Below are 14,531 nucleotides of genomic sequence, written 5' to 3'. Positions count from 1 at the left end.
TTTATAAGGTCAAATCTGAAACACATGAAACACAGTATCAGTATACCTTCTACTAACATTCCCTCAGATAACTGCCAATAGAACAAGAGAAACAGAGAGAGAGAGAGAGAGAGAGAGAGAGAGAGAGAGAGAGAGAGGGAAGGAGGGTAGTGGGTGTGTCATGGCCTAGAACACTGATTTTCTTGTTTGATTTGAATACTGCATGAAGACCAGCTGGTCCAACACTGCTGCATGTTGCGCTTTGACTGAATGTCCACAGGATGAGAGGAGTGGGCAGTGCACTGCAGTGGTACAGCACATGTCTTCCTCAGTCAGACTGATATTCATTCATCTGTATCAAATGAGGAGGAAAGGTGCTCTTCCTTTCCAAATAATAAGTGCTTAGTGTGGGGATTTTCTTTGCAGTGCGGGGGAGTGCACCTCATACCAGTCCTCCTCTCGCTGCTCTGTCTCCCAGAGGAAAGGCATACCTTATACACAGACAGAGAACTGTATGTGGCTGAGTGTGGTGAGGCTGACAGAGAGACAGAGAGCGAGAGAGGGGGAGAGAGAGAGAGAGAGAGAGAGAGAGAGAGAGAGAGAGAGAGAGAGGGGGGGGGCGGTGAGAGAGGGGGAGAGAGAGAGAGAGAGAGAGAGAGAGGAAGGCACCCTGTTGCCTGTCATACACACTGACACACTCCCACGAATGCAAATACACTCACAAATGCACCCGTGTGCAAATTTGCACACGCATACATGCAGGCACACTGACGTACACTGGTGGATGTGATGGAAGGTGGAAAACAGTTGCCAAGTGTATCTGTGTGTGTGTGTGTGCGTGTGTATATGTGTGTGTGCGTCTGTGTGTGTATGGTTTTATGGGCACTGGTACCAGTCCAGGTCGTGCTTACACAGCACATTTGTGTCTGTGGGTGAATCTGCCTTTTTATGTGCGTACCTGGCCATCCTTAAACATCTTCTTCAGCCCTTTCTGCATGACTTTGAGTTTGCGGGACTGAACCCCGCTGTATGCCAGCAGCATTCCCCCGAACTGCCTCTCCGTGATCCGCCCATCCGCAGGGTCATTCCGCTCAAACTGCAGAGGAAGGGAAACGGGGGGGGGGGGGGAGCACAAAACATTCTGAAAAAAATGTTTTGGGGTGGGCTGCTCTAAGTGCGATAGCACCCTCTGATGAAATGTGACCCAGTCACAAGCTGAAGAAGGACGAGGCACCTCCAGTTTGAGCACGTCGTGCTGTAGTTTCCTCTGGAACTCCAGGAAGCTGCCGATGGTCAGCTTCCCCCGCAGGTCGGCACCGAAGAAGTAGGTAGTGAGGGCGGAGCTGCAGCCGCCCGTCTTCAGCGTGTTCCCTGTGGTGGAGCGGTCTCGATGCCGCATGCCCATGCTGGTCTGAGAGCGGATTATACTCTGCACCTGCAGGGGGCGCCAGAGGAGACACAAGGAGGACATGGAGAGTTGTGCTGTTTGCTGGGTATATGCTGTGGAAAATATGAGTGCTTTCTGTGTGGTTATTGTTCATTTACTGTGGCTGGAACAGTCTTGAATTGAGAACGAACAGAAGTTCATCACATTTCAAGAACACCTAGTACAATGGCCATTTGGACTAATGACGCCTAATAACTTATCTCATTAAGTGTAATTAAGAGAATAAAACAAAGACCTGACGCTTATTTTTAAGGGTCAATGTGATGGATTGATCACTAAACTGTGATAACACATCCTTGCTTGCGTACTGACCTGCTCAAACTCTTCCATGTCCACTTCTCCATCTCCGTTCAGATCAAACATCTTGAAGGCAATTTCAAAGTTCCTTTGGGGAGCTATAAAACATCAGCAGTGCAGAAGTGTGACTGACACCAAAAATACAGCAACAGAGTAAGGTGCAGGGACTGAGCCAGTCCGTTCCCCTCAGTATCGCTGCCGCTTCTGCCTTCCGGCCTGTCAGCGTGCAGACACATCCCAGCAACGCCTACTCAGTGCTAATCCTCCCGAACGAGGAGGAAGGCGGTGCCTAATGGGTTGTAACCAACCATGAAGAGCTCCACCCACCCACTGCGTGCATTAAAACTGAAAAAGCCCCCCAGCGATTCAGCCTGAGAGAGAATAAAACTTTTACTGCACCAAACACTCAGTTAAGGAGGAGAATAAAACCTAACTGCCTGCTGTAAGGTATGGCGCCCAGGGGAACTGGCCTGGGCTGGACTGGGTCGGACTGGGCCTATCTGGCTGTGCCTTTGTGACTATGCAGCGATGTGAGAGTGAGATTTTACAAAGCCCATAATGAATGAAGCTGTCAATATGCTGTCAATCACTGACTAGTATGAACCAATAAAAAGGCTCTTCATAGCAAAATACAATGAATGGTTCAGATAAGTGAGCCACTAATAATACAAAACAGCTCCACTCATACTGGGGTTTAGGGAGAACCTCTGCACTCAGCTATTGATTTTATACCACCAGCCATGCTGGCCTGTGGGTCAATGGCCCCTGCAGACACGGGCCTGTCTAAAAAATAAAGAGCCTTTTCTTTTATTACCTGGATGTGCAGTATGCTACAGAGGGACATCTGATGTGCACTCCCTCCCACCAGCGTCTTTCACTAACACAGCCATCATCCACAGCAAGCTACAAATCTATCTGCTGTCCACTTACACACAGCAAGACAGCCAGCTTGGGGGAACACTGGTCAAACTTTACAGATTTAATATCCTTCTATATCATTCTGTACCATTACACAGTGGACAGAGTTCTCTTTTCCCCAGCCTTGCCATTTTAATTTACTTAGTAAGTAAGTGCAAAGGCTTAAATTACAGACGTTTCTACTGAACTTACAAAAAGCAGAATATTTGTATAGATTTTTTTTGGATTTTATTTAAAAGATTACATGAAGGTGAATAAATATGACCCTTTTTTATTTGCGTACTATAAGAATTTGTTCTGAGCAATGGTATTAAGATTGAAGTATAACATTTGGGAAAAAAATTAACAGAAACAATTATGCAAAACCATGTTTTTGTTACCATCTAATCAGGGCTATCAATAATATGGGGGCCCGGTGTATTTTACATACAGGAAGACAGACACAGACACAGACTCACTGGAGAGGACGGTGGTGAGGAAGATGTAGTCGGAGAAGGAGATGAGTCCACACTCGCCCAGCTTGTAGAAGATGCTATCTTCGTCTGCAAACTTTTCCCGTTCCTGTGCAATTTTCTGTTACCACAGGTTGTCCATTACAAAAGGACAGAGAGAGAGAAAGACACACAGAGAAAGAGAGAAAGAGAGACACAGAGAGAGACAGAGAGAGAAAGAGAGAGAGAGAGAGAGAGAGAGAGTGTCATGGAATGGGTAAGGAGGCTCCCAGCACTGTGTCAGACCCAGGCTGCAGAGGCCCCTGGGGGGGGGGGGGGGGGGGGGGGGATACACAGTCTGAGGGACTACCCCCCTACCACTCGCATGTCCACACACAAGACCGTTAATGGAAGCACAACAAACTACAGGCATGCAGGTGCTGCATACACACACAGCAGGCTGAACAGGCAGGGGAGCACGCAGTAAACAGGTCATACATATTACCGAGAAACAGCGTCTCAGCACAAACACACACACGTGAATATGTAGTGTCTCTAACTACAAACACAAACACGTGGCTACGCGGTGTCTCTAATCACAAACACACAAAAAGTGAATTAGAGGTGTCTTTACACTCTAAGTGACTAAATACATACACACATATACACTGTCTCAACACAAACACATACACACATTACACTTGCAAAAGTACTGTGACTCAACAGGTGAGCACCGTGTTTCATCACATGCCCACACGTGACCTCAGTGTCTGAAAAACAATGAACAAATACACAGACACAGACACAGAGCATGCCTGGGCCCAGATTTGGGCACTACCCAACAGGGTTACCTCGGTCTGCAGTGAGTCCAATCAGAGAGGAGGAGAAGGAGAGAGGGGGAGTTAAAACACTCATTTTAATGCCACTACTGGACACTTACAAGCCCACACACACACAAATGTGCGCACATACATACATACACACACACACAGACTGACCAGACTGCAGCACACACTGCACTGCTGATGGACAACCAATAAACATTTGTCCTGGTTTGTGTGTCACTGGGATAAATATAGAAAATGAGATTTCCCTTAACATTCATTATTGATGATCGCCTCCGTGGTATCTAGTGTTCTGTCTGGGTGGAGAGAGGCAGGTTTATTTTTAGAACTGATGCTGGAAAGAAATAAGTGTTGGTGGGTGACAGGACAGCCAGCTGGTAATGCAGGGGGAGGTGGGGGTGTGAGCACAGCCATCTGGGGGTGGGATGTGGGAAGTAGGAGACTGTAGAGGTTAAGAGCCAGATTGGCCCGTGGTGGGGGGTGTGGGGAGGGGGTGGTTGAGGAACAGCCTAGTTAGCTTTAAGCAGAACCTGTCACTCTTGTAGCCTGCACATATCCCTGTTCAGGACATCCAAGTACATAATTAAACACATTAGCTGATAAACAGCATAAGCCATTTGTCCTGCATTTAAAAAATGAAAATCCATAACAAGACCATGAACCAGAGAAAATCAAACGGTCAACATAAAACTAATAACTACTGAAAAGAACTCCAAGCAATGCTGACCAAGCATGAGTGGAAAAGCACTTTCAATACTGACAAAATTTTAATTCTACTTACAGACACACACACACACACACAAATGCTCACAGGGCAGGGCCCAATCTGCTCAGTGACAGAGGAACAGGTTGACGTGGGTCTCTCTGAAGCATCCGTGGGAGGTCGGCCAGGAGCCGCGGCTTTATCGCCCGGAGAGCGTGTGCTGCAGAGACTGCGGCGGCTGCTCTGCCTCGGTCAGAGGACCTGCACCCGACTCTCCCCACAGAGTACCCAACACACTGCTGAACACATCACACCCGCCTCTCCCCACAGAGTACCCAACACGCTGCTGAACACATCACACCCGCCTCTCCCCACAGAGTACCCAACACGCTGCTGAACACATCACACCCGCCTCTCCCAGGGCTCATTCCCACACCTAACAACAGCTGCCATTCCTCCTTTTAACAGCCCCCCTCCTAATGCAGTCAAGGTCACGCAAAGCCCATGTAAAAGCATGGAGTTGTCAGTCCTGCTGGAAGAAGGCAGAGACAGCAGTTGTCAGTCCCGCTAGTATGCTAGAATATGTATGTGAATCAAGAATCACAGCTGAATCGCACTTGACTAGTAGCTGCGGTTGCACAATAATGAAAAAGGCACAAGAAATATTATAGCAAGCCGCTAAGCTCAATTTAATAACCGAGGGTAATATTTTATTTGGAGAGTAAACATGCAAAGCTCAGCCTGTTTTACAAGAAAATCTCAGCAAAAGAGCTATTCCCAGAGGTTTATCTATCAGAGCACACACAGCACACGCAGTCTCACTGACTCCCGTGCTCTGGATGCCCTTCAGGAAGCAGTCACAGCCAACACTGTGGAGACTGTGGCACACTGGCAAACCTGTCACTGCGGGGGGACCATTCAAATCTCTATTACACAAAATTACACAATTGCTCCACATTACACACCTGCTCCACACTGAAGTAGTCAGTACTGCAGCATTACCCATTTTAGTTCCACTTCAATTGCAGTGCTTCCAGGGCTTTCTGCCGACAAATGAGTGCTGGCACTCCCAACTTAAAGTGTTTTATACTGATGTTCCATTTGGAGCTCTTCTATGTTAGAAACACAGACCTGGGAAAGTTGGCTTGCGCATACAAAGCCAATGCACCCAAGAGTACATGGCCTTAGTGTTTTTCCAAAGGGGAAACCCTTGGTGCTTTGATGAAGTAGCCATTTTCCTACCACCGTGGCTATGTTTAGACAGCTGCATGCTGGGAGCATTGTGATCTGACTCATGCTCCACACAGGCCCGAGGGGCACGGCCAGCTGTACACTCCCTTCAGCCCGCTGGGATCTCAGGCCAAAAGAAGAACCAGAGACGCTGTAGACCTCGAGGGTATCAGACGCGCAAAGCCACATGCACAGAGAAAGACCATCAGGGCCTTGCTGTGCACTCCTTTAGATTTAGGCAGGGTAAACACTCACTGCCTAGAAACCAGTATCCAGTTTCCAGTGAAGATGACAACTAATGCCACCATACATTTGGCCCACGTTTGAATACAATGTAACCAGATTGTACAGTTTGGGTCTTTGAACACATCAGCACAGTCATCTTGAGATTATATTATGGTGAAACCGCCAAATCACATTCATGGTCAATTCACATCAATTTAAAATAGACTGGCAATGCTGTACAAGCATTCTTGAATTAAAGAGGAGAGAGAACCCTCTGTGCATTCTGATAAAATGCCCCCACACACACACACACACACACACCCACACCCACACCCCCCCACACACACACACACACAGTCAGGGACTCCAGGGGGAGCCATTTCACAACTAATGCCCATTCCCTTTATTAATTTAACCTTTATTTAATCAGGGTTGTCTGAGAACTAATGTTATTCTTCCACAGTGACGATCTGAGGAAACAAGATGGGTAGTGGAATAGCACAGGGGGGAATCTGGTAACTGTAGGGGAGATAATTAGGTTGCAAGAGCCAGTCTGGGAATTTGACCAAAACAGCAGGGTTAGCATGTCTTTTCTTTGACATGGGATTTTTAATGATCACAGTGTGTCCAGAGCTCGCTTCAACATCTCATCCAAAAGACATCTCACACAGCACAGTGCACTGGGACATTAGATTTACTACGTCCAGCAGGCAAAGCCACCAACCACCGGCTCACCAACACCACTTTCCCCAAAAGTAATTAGTGCTGTAAGTCATAAGAAAAACAAAGAGGGCAGCAGCTTTTTTACTTTATTAGAGGAGAGTTATTTTTGCCTTTTCAATACTCATTGTAGATTGTACCCATGTCGCAGAGCTCCTCAAACGTCACTCCTCATGTCTGCTTCATGGTTTAACAGTGTGTCCCCTAATACACTGCTATGGACTAATGTGATATAATGACTTCTCAAATGATTATCAGCTGTCTGAACGGAGACAACAGAAGGGGATTAGACTGGTTGAGAGCATAGATCAATGTGTGTGTATGTGCGAGATCATTCTTATCCATATCACTCTAATTAATTACTGCTGTCACGTATTATGAATGCAATGAATGAAGTTCCCCAGCAAACAGTGATTAAAAATCATTTTCCCAGTTCTGGCTTTCTCACTTTGTTGCATCAGACTTTCATCTGTATTGATCAACCTTCATCTTTATTATTTGTCTGTAGTTGCTGACTTCTGCTCTGGGGGCAGTGTGTTATGCCCATTGCACCTCGAAATTGAAAACTGAGCCGTAATGAAGTGGTGATGATTGAGTGAGAGAGAGATTCAGTGCTCGTGTTAAATTCAGCAGTCACTGTGGAGAGTGGAGGAACAGAGCCAAGAATGGCATGGTGGCAGCTGGACCCCTTCATCTCTCTCTCCCATCCCTACAGACACATACCCTGCCTTTCTTCATTCTCTTGGGCCCAGGATGGCCAACCCACCCACCCCGCCCAAGAGTCTTTACCACCCAGGACAGCCGCGTTGGCAGCAGTCACAAGCAAACATCACAGGCAAACAGCCTGCGTTTCTGCAGCCCGCAGCTCTGCCCAGCTGAGACTGAGCTCTGAAACTGGCCCCTTTTTGGAGGAGCAATAAAAAGAGAGGATAAATAGCTGCCGCTCTGAGAAGATGTAAGGAGATAATCACGGCCCTGCACCAGATTCCTCCACTGAGACAGAGAAGTGCAGCGCGAGAGATGCGCTTCTGCCTGCAACCATTTTAACCCCCTTAACTTATTTTAAAGGTCAGTATGTACCTTTTTCTAGAGTTCCCTTGCCCATCTCTGACACAGAGAAATATCTTTGATCTATGTGGTTGCCTTTTTTCACAGATGCTAAAGGAGCCTGCCTATGGCTGTGCTGAGAGAGGACCTGCCCACTGTGTATTCCTGACTGCTCTCCACTCCGCTGAGGAGCAGGTCTCACTCAAAGTCACACTCTGAGCTCTTTGCTTGGTTTATTCACTATGCTGCCAGTAACCCACCTTAACTGTAGGCCAGCTATACCTGAGGCAAGCCAGGGGCATTCCCACTGACCCCCTTTTGACTCTAGGTCTGCTATACCTAAAAATTCCCCAGAGCATCGTGATCCATACCGACTGCTCTTTGCTCCTGCTTACCGATATAAAAACAGACGGGCCTGGAGCTCAGGTGAGGCAGACAGGAGCAGGCATGTTTACTCAGTTTGAAATACCAAAAATACCACACCTCCATTTTAACCCAGCAAGCAAATGCACACATTTGTTTCCCTCATGTCATAACAAACCAGCATAACACTGGAGGGCGTAAGCAGCGCCAACACAGTTAAACTCTGCGTATGTTCTGGGGTTAGCAGAACCTGAGTAGCAGGCGAGACCTGAAATGCAAACCTTACTGGCGTGTGTGTTACAATGGCACACATACAGCTGAGGGGGCTAATGAGAACGAAGCACACATGATCTCCCCACGCAACTGATCCTATCCACAGCCACTGAGTGAAAACCATCCGGTGTCACTGGAAACGGAGCCCATGGGATCCTGCAGCGGCACCACTGACGCCAAGGCCCAGGTCTGCCAGTACTGGCAGCAGGATGCGACCGGAACGGAAGCCAATTCTGTTTGAAAGGATGGACGTTTGACACTTCCATGTGATGCTAGAGAAACAGCGCTGCTGTGGTGAGAGCCTGTGGCTCGCTGACGGACAGCCAACAGGCAGCCGGCAGTCTGGAGCAGATTCATGAGCGTCAACACAATAAGACCCTTCTAATGAATTAAAAAAAGCAGCTACCCACACACTCTCACACTCCCCCTTCCCTACGACTCTCACTCGCTCTATAAAATAAATACATCTTTTCACATTTCATCATACATAATGTATATCAGAGTTTATACATACAAAATCACATATATAAATACATACATACTAAAGAAAGCTAAAGAATGGTTCTTCACTCATTTACAAGTGCTGAACGAAGATGTATTCTGAGTGTAATCACAATACAGACCAGTGTTAACACATACAAAGGGGGTCAAACTCACTCCCTGGAGGCAAGGTTCTTTTGCTGGTTTTTGTTAGAGCGACAGCTACTAATGCCAACCATAGCTATTAATGACTTAATAAACCCAATCATGTTAGCAGTAACATCACTAACCCAACCACAGCTAGAAATGATTCATTAACCCCAACATTAACCTGGTCTGGTGTTTCAAATGCACACACTGTTGTGCATTCAGGAGTTACAATGCTTGGATCAATACATTTTCTTACAAGGACACAAATAACACTGAAGATCTGTGCTGTATAAAACAGCATGTGTTACAGTGTGAATACAGGTAATAAAATAATTTTGGAAAAACTAGGGGTCAATGACTTGTTAGTTGGAACACAAACCAGTAGACACACTGGCCCACCAGGAAGTGAGCTTGAATTGACTTATGATGTTGCTGTAGTCAAGGTCAAAGAGATTGAATATGATGTGTGTTAAGAGCAGTAGTCCACTGCTTTGTAAGAAGACTGTGCATGAGTGTATGTGTGTGTGTGTGTGTGTGTGTGTGTGTGTGTGTGTGTGTGAGAGAGAGATAGAGAGAGAGAGAGGCTTGTATTTCCCACCCACAAAGGTACTGTATATCCATTGCTGTCCCTTGTTGAGGTCAGATGACTTGTGTGCAAATAACTGAACGTGTGTGTGTGAGAAAAAGCTGGAATTGCCCGAGGGGGTGGGCCAGGATAACCTGGTCACCCAGTCCTCTGAGCCAACACCTCTGCAAAAATACTGTGAACTGCCCTGAGCAGCGACAGATATCGGAGCAATAAGGTGAGACTCAAAGCAGAGCCGCATTTTGGTCTAGTGTGTCAACACACTGTGTGCAGTGATCAATAAGCAATCCCAGCTTCCAAAGAGTGACAGCTGCTCGTGGGAAGGGAGGCAAAAAATCAGACACATTCCCCTGCCAGTGTGGTGTGTGTGTGTGTGTGCGTTTGTGTCTGCACTGCTGTCCTCGGCAGGTTCCTCCTGAAACTCAAGGGGGTCAAAAGGGTCATTGATACAACAATTCAAGCAACAAGGCAACAGGCTGGTTTCCATGGCAGCGATTTCTTCTGCATTCCATTTGGTGATAAGAGAAGGGCTCCCCTCTCAGGCAGTGTAACATGACACCAAGAGCCATTCCCCAATGTACACAATGACACAACAGTGACATAATGTTAGTGGCCCAAGGGTCCACAAGTTTTTGGTTTTTTCTTATTTACATAGCCAATTTAACCAATGAATATGATCCAAAGTGCTGACAGTCCCAACCAGTTTATTTTTTAAAGCTCAAGAGGCAGAGGTTTCTTAAAAATTTTCCATGTCTTATACGTACATTTATGTTTACAAGAAGCAAGGACAACCAAGCTAATTGGACGTTGCCTTTCTGTTTGATGCACTTCTCGTTTCTGGGCTGCCCTGAGGTGCCATGCCAACATGGACAGAGAGGGGGCGCCATGTCACCTATCACCATGCCCACGGCTACATTCTCTCCTGGAAGTACAGGCATTGAGCAACGCATGCTAGGAAGGAGCTTCAGTGCCAAAGCATGGGGGGGGAGCCATAGTTGAGGCAGGAGGAGGAGCAGGAGGAGGGGATGGAGGGTGGCAGAGCTGCTGTCTTTCAGAGTTGCCAGAGGAAGGTTTACAGCAGCAAAGCAAGCTGGATTAATCACCATCTTTAGCCCCTTGGGTGGGGGGGGAGCGGCAGACACCCATTCAGTTAAAGAGTGAGAGAGTGAGTGAGTGAGAGGAACGGGTTTTCTAGTGTTGCTTAGTGTGTTGTTAAAATGAGAACAGGACTTCAAGCCCCCCAAAACCATGAGCTCTCAGAGAGGAGTGAAGCGTGGCGATGGACAGAGCTCCTCCTGCCTCCTGCTCTGAATAATTCAGCGCCGAGGCCGGGGCTTTGTTCTCGTTTTGCGTGGTTCCCCTAAGAACACAAAGGGGAACTCTCCAGGTTCAATTATTTAACAGGGGGTAGCAGTACAGCCCACACAGTCCCTCATTGTTCCTGGACACGGTCTGCACAATAGAGTGCAGAAGCACCAATGCACACGGGAGTGGGTACGTGTACCTGTTCGTGGCGCGCTAAGAGAACAGGATGTAATACATGTCCCTGAAGGACCTCAGCCTCCTTCCCCCAGGCCTTTTTATTCGCGTGTAGTTTGTACATGATTAGGAACAAAGCCCTGCATTCACAGGCTGTGTGTGTATGTGTGAGTGTGAGTGTGTGGGTGTGTGGCTTGCTGGAACAAAGCCCCATCCCCCAACTCTAACCTGCCTGGTCATGCTGCACCCTCTCTAGGTATGTGTCAGGGCTTCCCTGGCCTTCTCAGTCCTCGCCCTACAGCTAGGGGGTCTCCTATCCACGCTAAATGACCTGGAAAACCTGACTGAATCTGAGCCAGAGGGGCCTTTCTACACTGCACAAGTCATATTCTCCTCTGTTCCTCATGCCGCACAGTTACACTCACCCTGTTTGATGTACGCTCAAAAATACAGAACCATAATCTATTCATCTGAACGTTATTTCATATGCAAGGAAACTGGTGCTAAAAGCATTCTGCAACTTCCCTTTTCTCACTCCAGTTCCACGTTGTACAGTATTCATTAAGCAACGTGTACACCACGGCATGGGAAACCTCAGTGAAAGGAAGGCCTGTGCAGCAAACCTCTGATTGCTGACCCTGTCTGACCCAGACCAAGAGTGGCATAACACACATTTGCAGAGAAGCCTCAGACCGCACCTTCGGCCCCCCGCAGAGCCAAGGAAATATGCCCCGTCAGCACTTTGCGCCCCCTCGGCTTTAAAACCGCAACTCAAAAACCCCATTTCTGCTGAGTGCAAAAAAAAAGTTATGCTCTTTAGTAGCAGGATAATATAAATTCTGAGGTGTATTTTATTACTGATCTAATGATTTTTAATCAAATGGTATACTCTTTTAATGTGTTGTTTGGCCGGTGTCCGGTGCTGTGAGGATGTGGGCGTAATTGGGGCCATGACTTCTGCTCAATGTGATCACTCGAGCAAAGGGAAAAAAAAATGGTTCTGCCACTGGTCGCCTGCTCAAGCAACTCTGAAAGGGCTTTCACACCCGGAGGGCCAGGAGAGGGGGGAGAGAGGGAGGTAGGGAGGTAGGGAGGGAGAGAGAGAGCATAGTCAGTTTGAGTGCAGTTGTCAGTCAGGCTCACGCATACGCATGCTGCTAGGCAACACGCCCCATACCTGCCAGAAGTCCTGCAGAGGGGTGGGTACAGGGGCGGGGCAGGGGAGAGAATGGAGGGATTCATTGGTTACGTGGAGAGAAAAAAGAGCGCGCAACAGCACAAGAGAGTAAACAATAATCAATGAAAACAAGGGCATCACAACATTACGACGTCAACAACTGTGTGTGAATGTGACACTGTGACAGAGGGAGAAGGAGAGAGAGGAGGGATGCAGAAAAGCAGGGAAAAGATTATAGAGAGCAAAAGCAGAGGAACCAAAGAGGAGAAAACACAGGGAATTCAGAGACAAGTTTCTATGACTGGTTACACAATAACACACCTGGGTGACACACCTAGTAAAAGGTCAGTAAAAGGTCAGGGGATGAGGCAACCGTACACTTGCACACGTGGACACACAAATTCAAATAAATACACGCATACACGCGCCCGTGCCTGCACGCACGCACGCACGCACACACGCACACACAAAGCAGCATCACGACACTGTAATTCATTTCCACCAGCACAGATACATGAGGGGGTGGGGTTGCGTGTATTTCTCAAACACCCCCGATGTCCTCCCCCACCCCCCCCAGGTCGTGCCAAAACCTTGATTAGCATGCGTGGCCAATAAAGCACGCCCCACTTCCTCTGAAATCCAGGAACTGCTTCTGGAATTCATTACAACAATTTTATTATGTGGAGTGGAATTAATGGCCTTGGGGTTAAGAACTGATACAAAATTGAGCCTTGTTTCCTCGGCGAGCTGGAAGAGCCGCATAAAACAAATCAGAGCCGGGGAAGATAAGGCATGGAGCGGCCCCTCGCGAATGTGCAACCGCTGTCAATCCCCTGGGACACGAGAGCAATATATCCACAAAACCGGCGTGCATGACAACATGCTCAGAAATAACGCAACAAACCGTAGAGACGTCGGGGACAGATTTACAGTTGCCTCTGAAAGTCAATAAAATCTTATGTAAATAACATATTTCTATTTTTAATAAATTTGCAAAACAATTACTGAAAAAATGTTTTTGCTTTGTCATGATGGGTTATTGTGTGTAGACTGACAGGCAAAAGTATGCATTAAATCAATTTTAGATTTAGCGTGCAAAGTGTAAAAAGTGAAGGCGTCTGAAGACTTTCTGAAGCCACGGTACATAAGATGTGCAATGTAAATCCTGTAAATTGTGATGCGATCCGTAGGGCCATCCCCCCAATGTGGTGCAGAGGCCGTGATACGATAAACCACTTCAGTATGTGCGCACACAAACACATAGGGTGTCAGACAAAGTCACTCGACCAATGGTTAAATACATACTGCCCTGCTGTCTCCTGTACACGCTCATGTTCATCAGTCTCGTTCTGCAGTGGCAATACGGCGATACCTAGCGATAGCTAGACGCTCCAGAGAGACCTTCCATTCATGTCCGATATTCACCAAAGATTAACAGATTAAGAAGGTGCACTCAAAATGGGCCAGCTGCCACGGACAGACATTTATCACTAAAATTTGAAATGTAAGTGTGTCATACAGAAAGACGTAGACGGAGAGAAAGATGACAAGAGAGAGGAGAGAGGAAGGAGCACTCAGTGGTGACGAGTGAGGCACACTGAATGGTCTCTGCTTGGAAAAGCAGCTGTAGTTGTGCATTTGCTTTTCGAAAACAGACAGGCAAAGCTGGGTGATTATTCATGTTCTCCACCTTGGAACTAACGAGGGTAATAATAACTAAAAACTGGCTTTGTTATCAATGCCCTAAGGATCCTCACCCTGAGGGATAGCGTCGGGGGGACCTGAAGCTCTGCACTCTACAGTGATGTACGAGACTCGTTCAGCTAAACGGAGCTAAACACAGGGCTCAAGGGAGCAGCCCTGAGCTAGAACAAAAACCGGTTCAGGGTTTGAGGACCGGGACAGGGACTGCTGAAGTGAACAAAAAGCCAGATGTGAGCATATCCAGCAGCTCGGGAGACCGCACCTTGTCCTGGAACCACCCTCATCTCCTTCAATCGCTGAGCTGAATATTCAATCCACTCTCACCCCCTCACTCACTTAACCTATTATTCAAATCACGCTCACCCCCTCACTCAGTTAACCAATAATTCAATTCATTCTCACCCCCTAACAACTGATTGATTCATTCATTCTGACTTTATTGGAACAAAATTTTTCACCAGGTGCTCTGAGCACTTT

At 47.3% G+C, this 14,531-nt stretch overlaps 1 protein-coding gene across 4 annotated transcripts in view; it reads right to left on the bottom strand.

Moving 5' to 3' along the window:
* Nucleotides 1–14,531, bottom strand: part of micu1 (mitochondrial calcium uptake 1) — a 37,104-nt gene that overhangs the window by 4,431 nt on the left and 18,142 nt on the right. The window contains exons 6-11 of one of the 4 annotated variants that reach the window (XM_036546452.1): nucleotides 12,351–12,362; nucleotides 3,924–3,929; nucleotides 3,100–3,214; nucleotides 1,739–1,821; nucleotides 1,214–1,414; nucleotides 938–1,075 (exon numbers count right to left, since the gene is read on the bottom strand). In XM_036546452.1, the coding sequence (XP_036402345.1) occupies nucleotides 938–1,075; nucleotides 1,214–1,414; nucleotides 1,739–1,821; nucleotides 3,100–3,214; nucleotides 3,924–3,929; nucleotides 12,351–12,362 (555 nt within the window). The remainder of the gene's footprint in view (nucleotides 1–937; nucleotides 1,076–1,213; nucleotides 1,415–1,738; nucleotides 1,822–3,099; nucleotides 3,215–3,923; nucleotides 3,930–12,350; nucleotides 12,363–14,531) is intronic. The other 3 variants (XM_036546453.1, XM_036546454.1, XM_036546455.1) reach the window with 3 other exon arrangements.

Source organism: Megalops cyprinoides, chromosome 15, assembly GCF_013368585.1.
Source record: "Megalops cyprinoides isolate fMegCyp1 chromosome 15, fMegCyp1.pri, whole genome shotgun sequence".
NCBI lineage: Eukaryota > Metazoa > Chordata > Actinopteri > Elopiformes > Megalopidae > Megalops > Megalops cyprinoides.
This window is presented reverse-complemented; position numbering and strand designations above follow the sequence as displayed.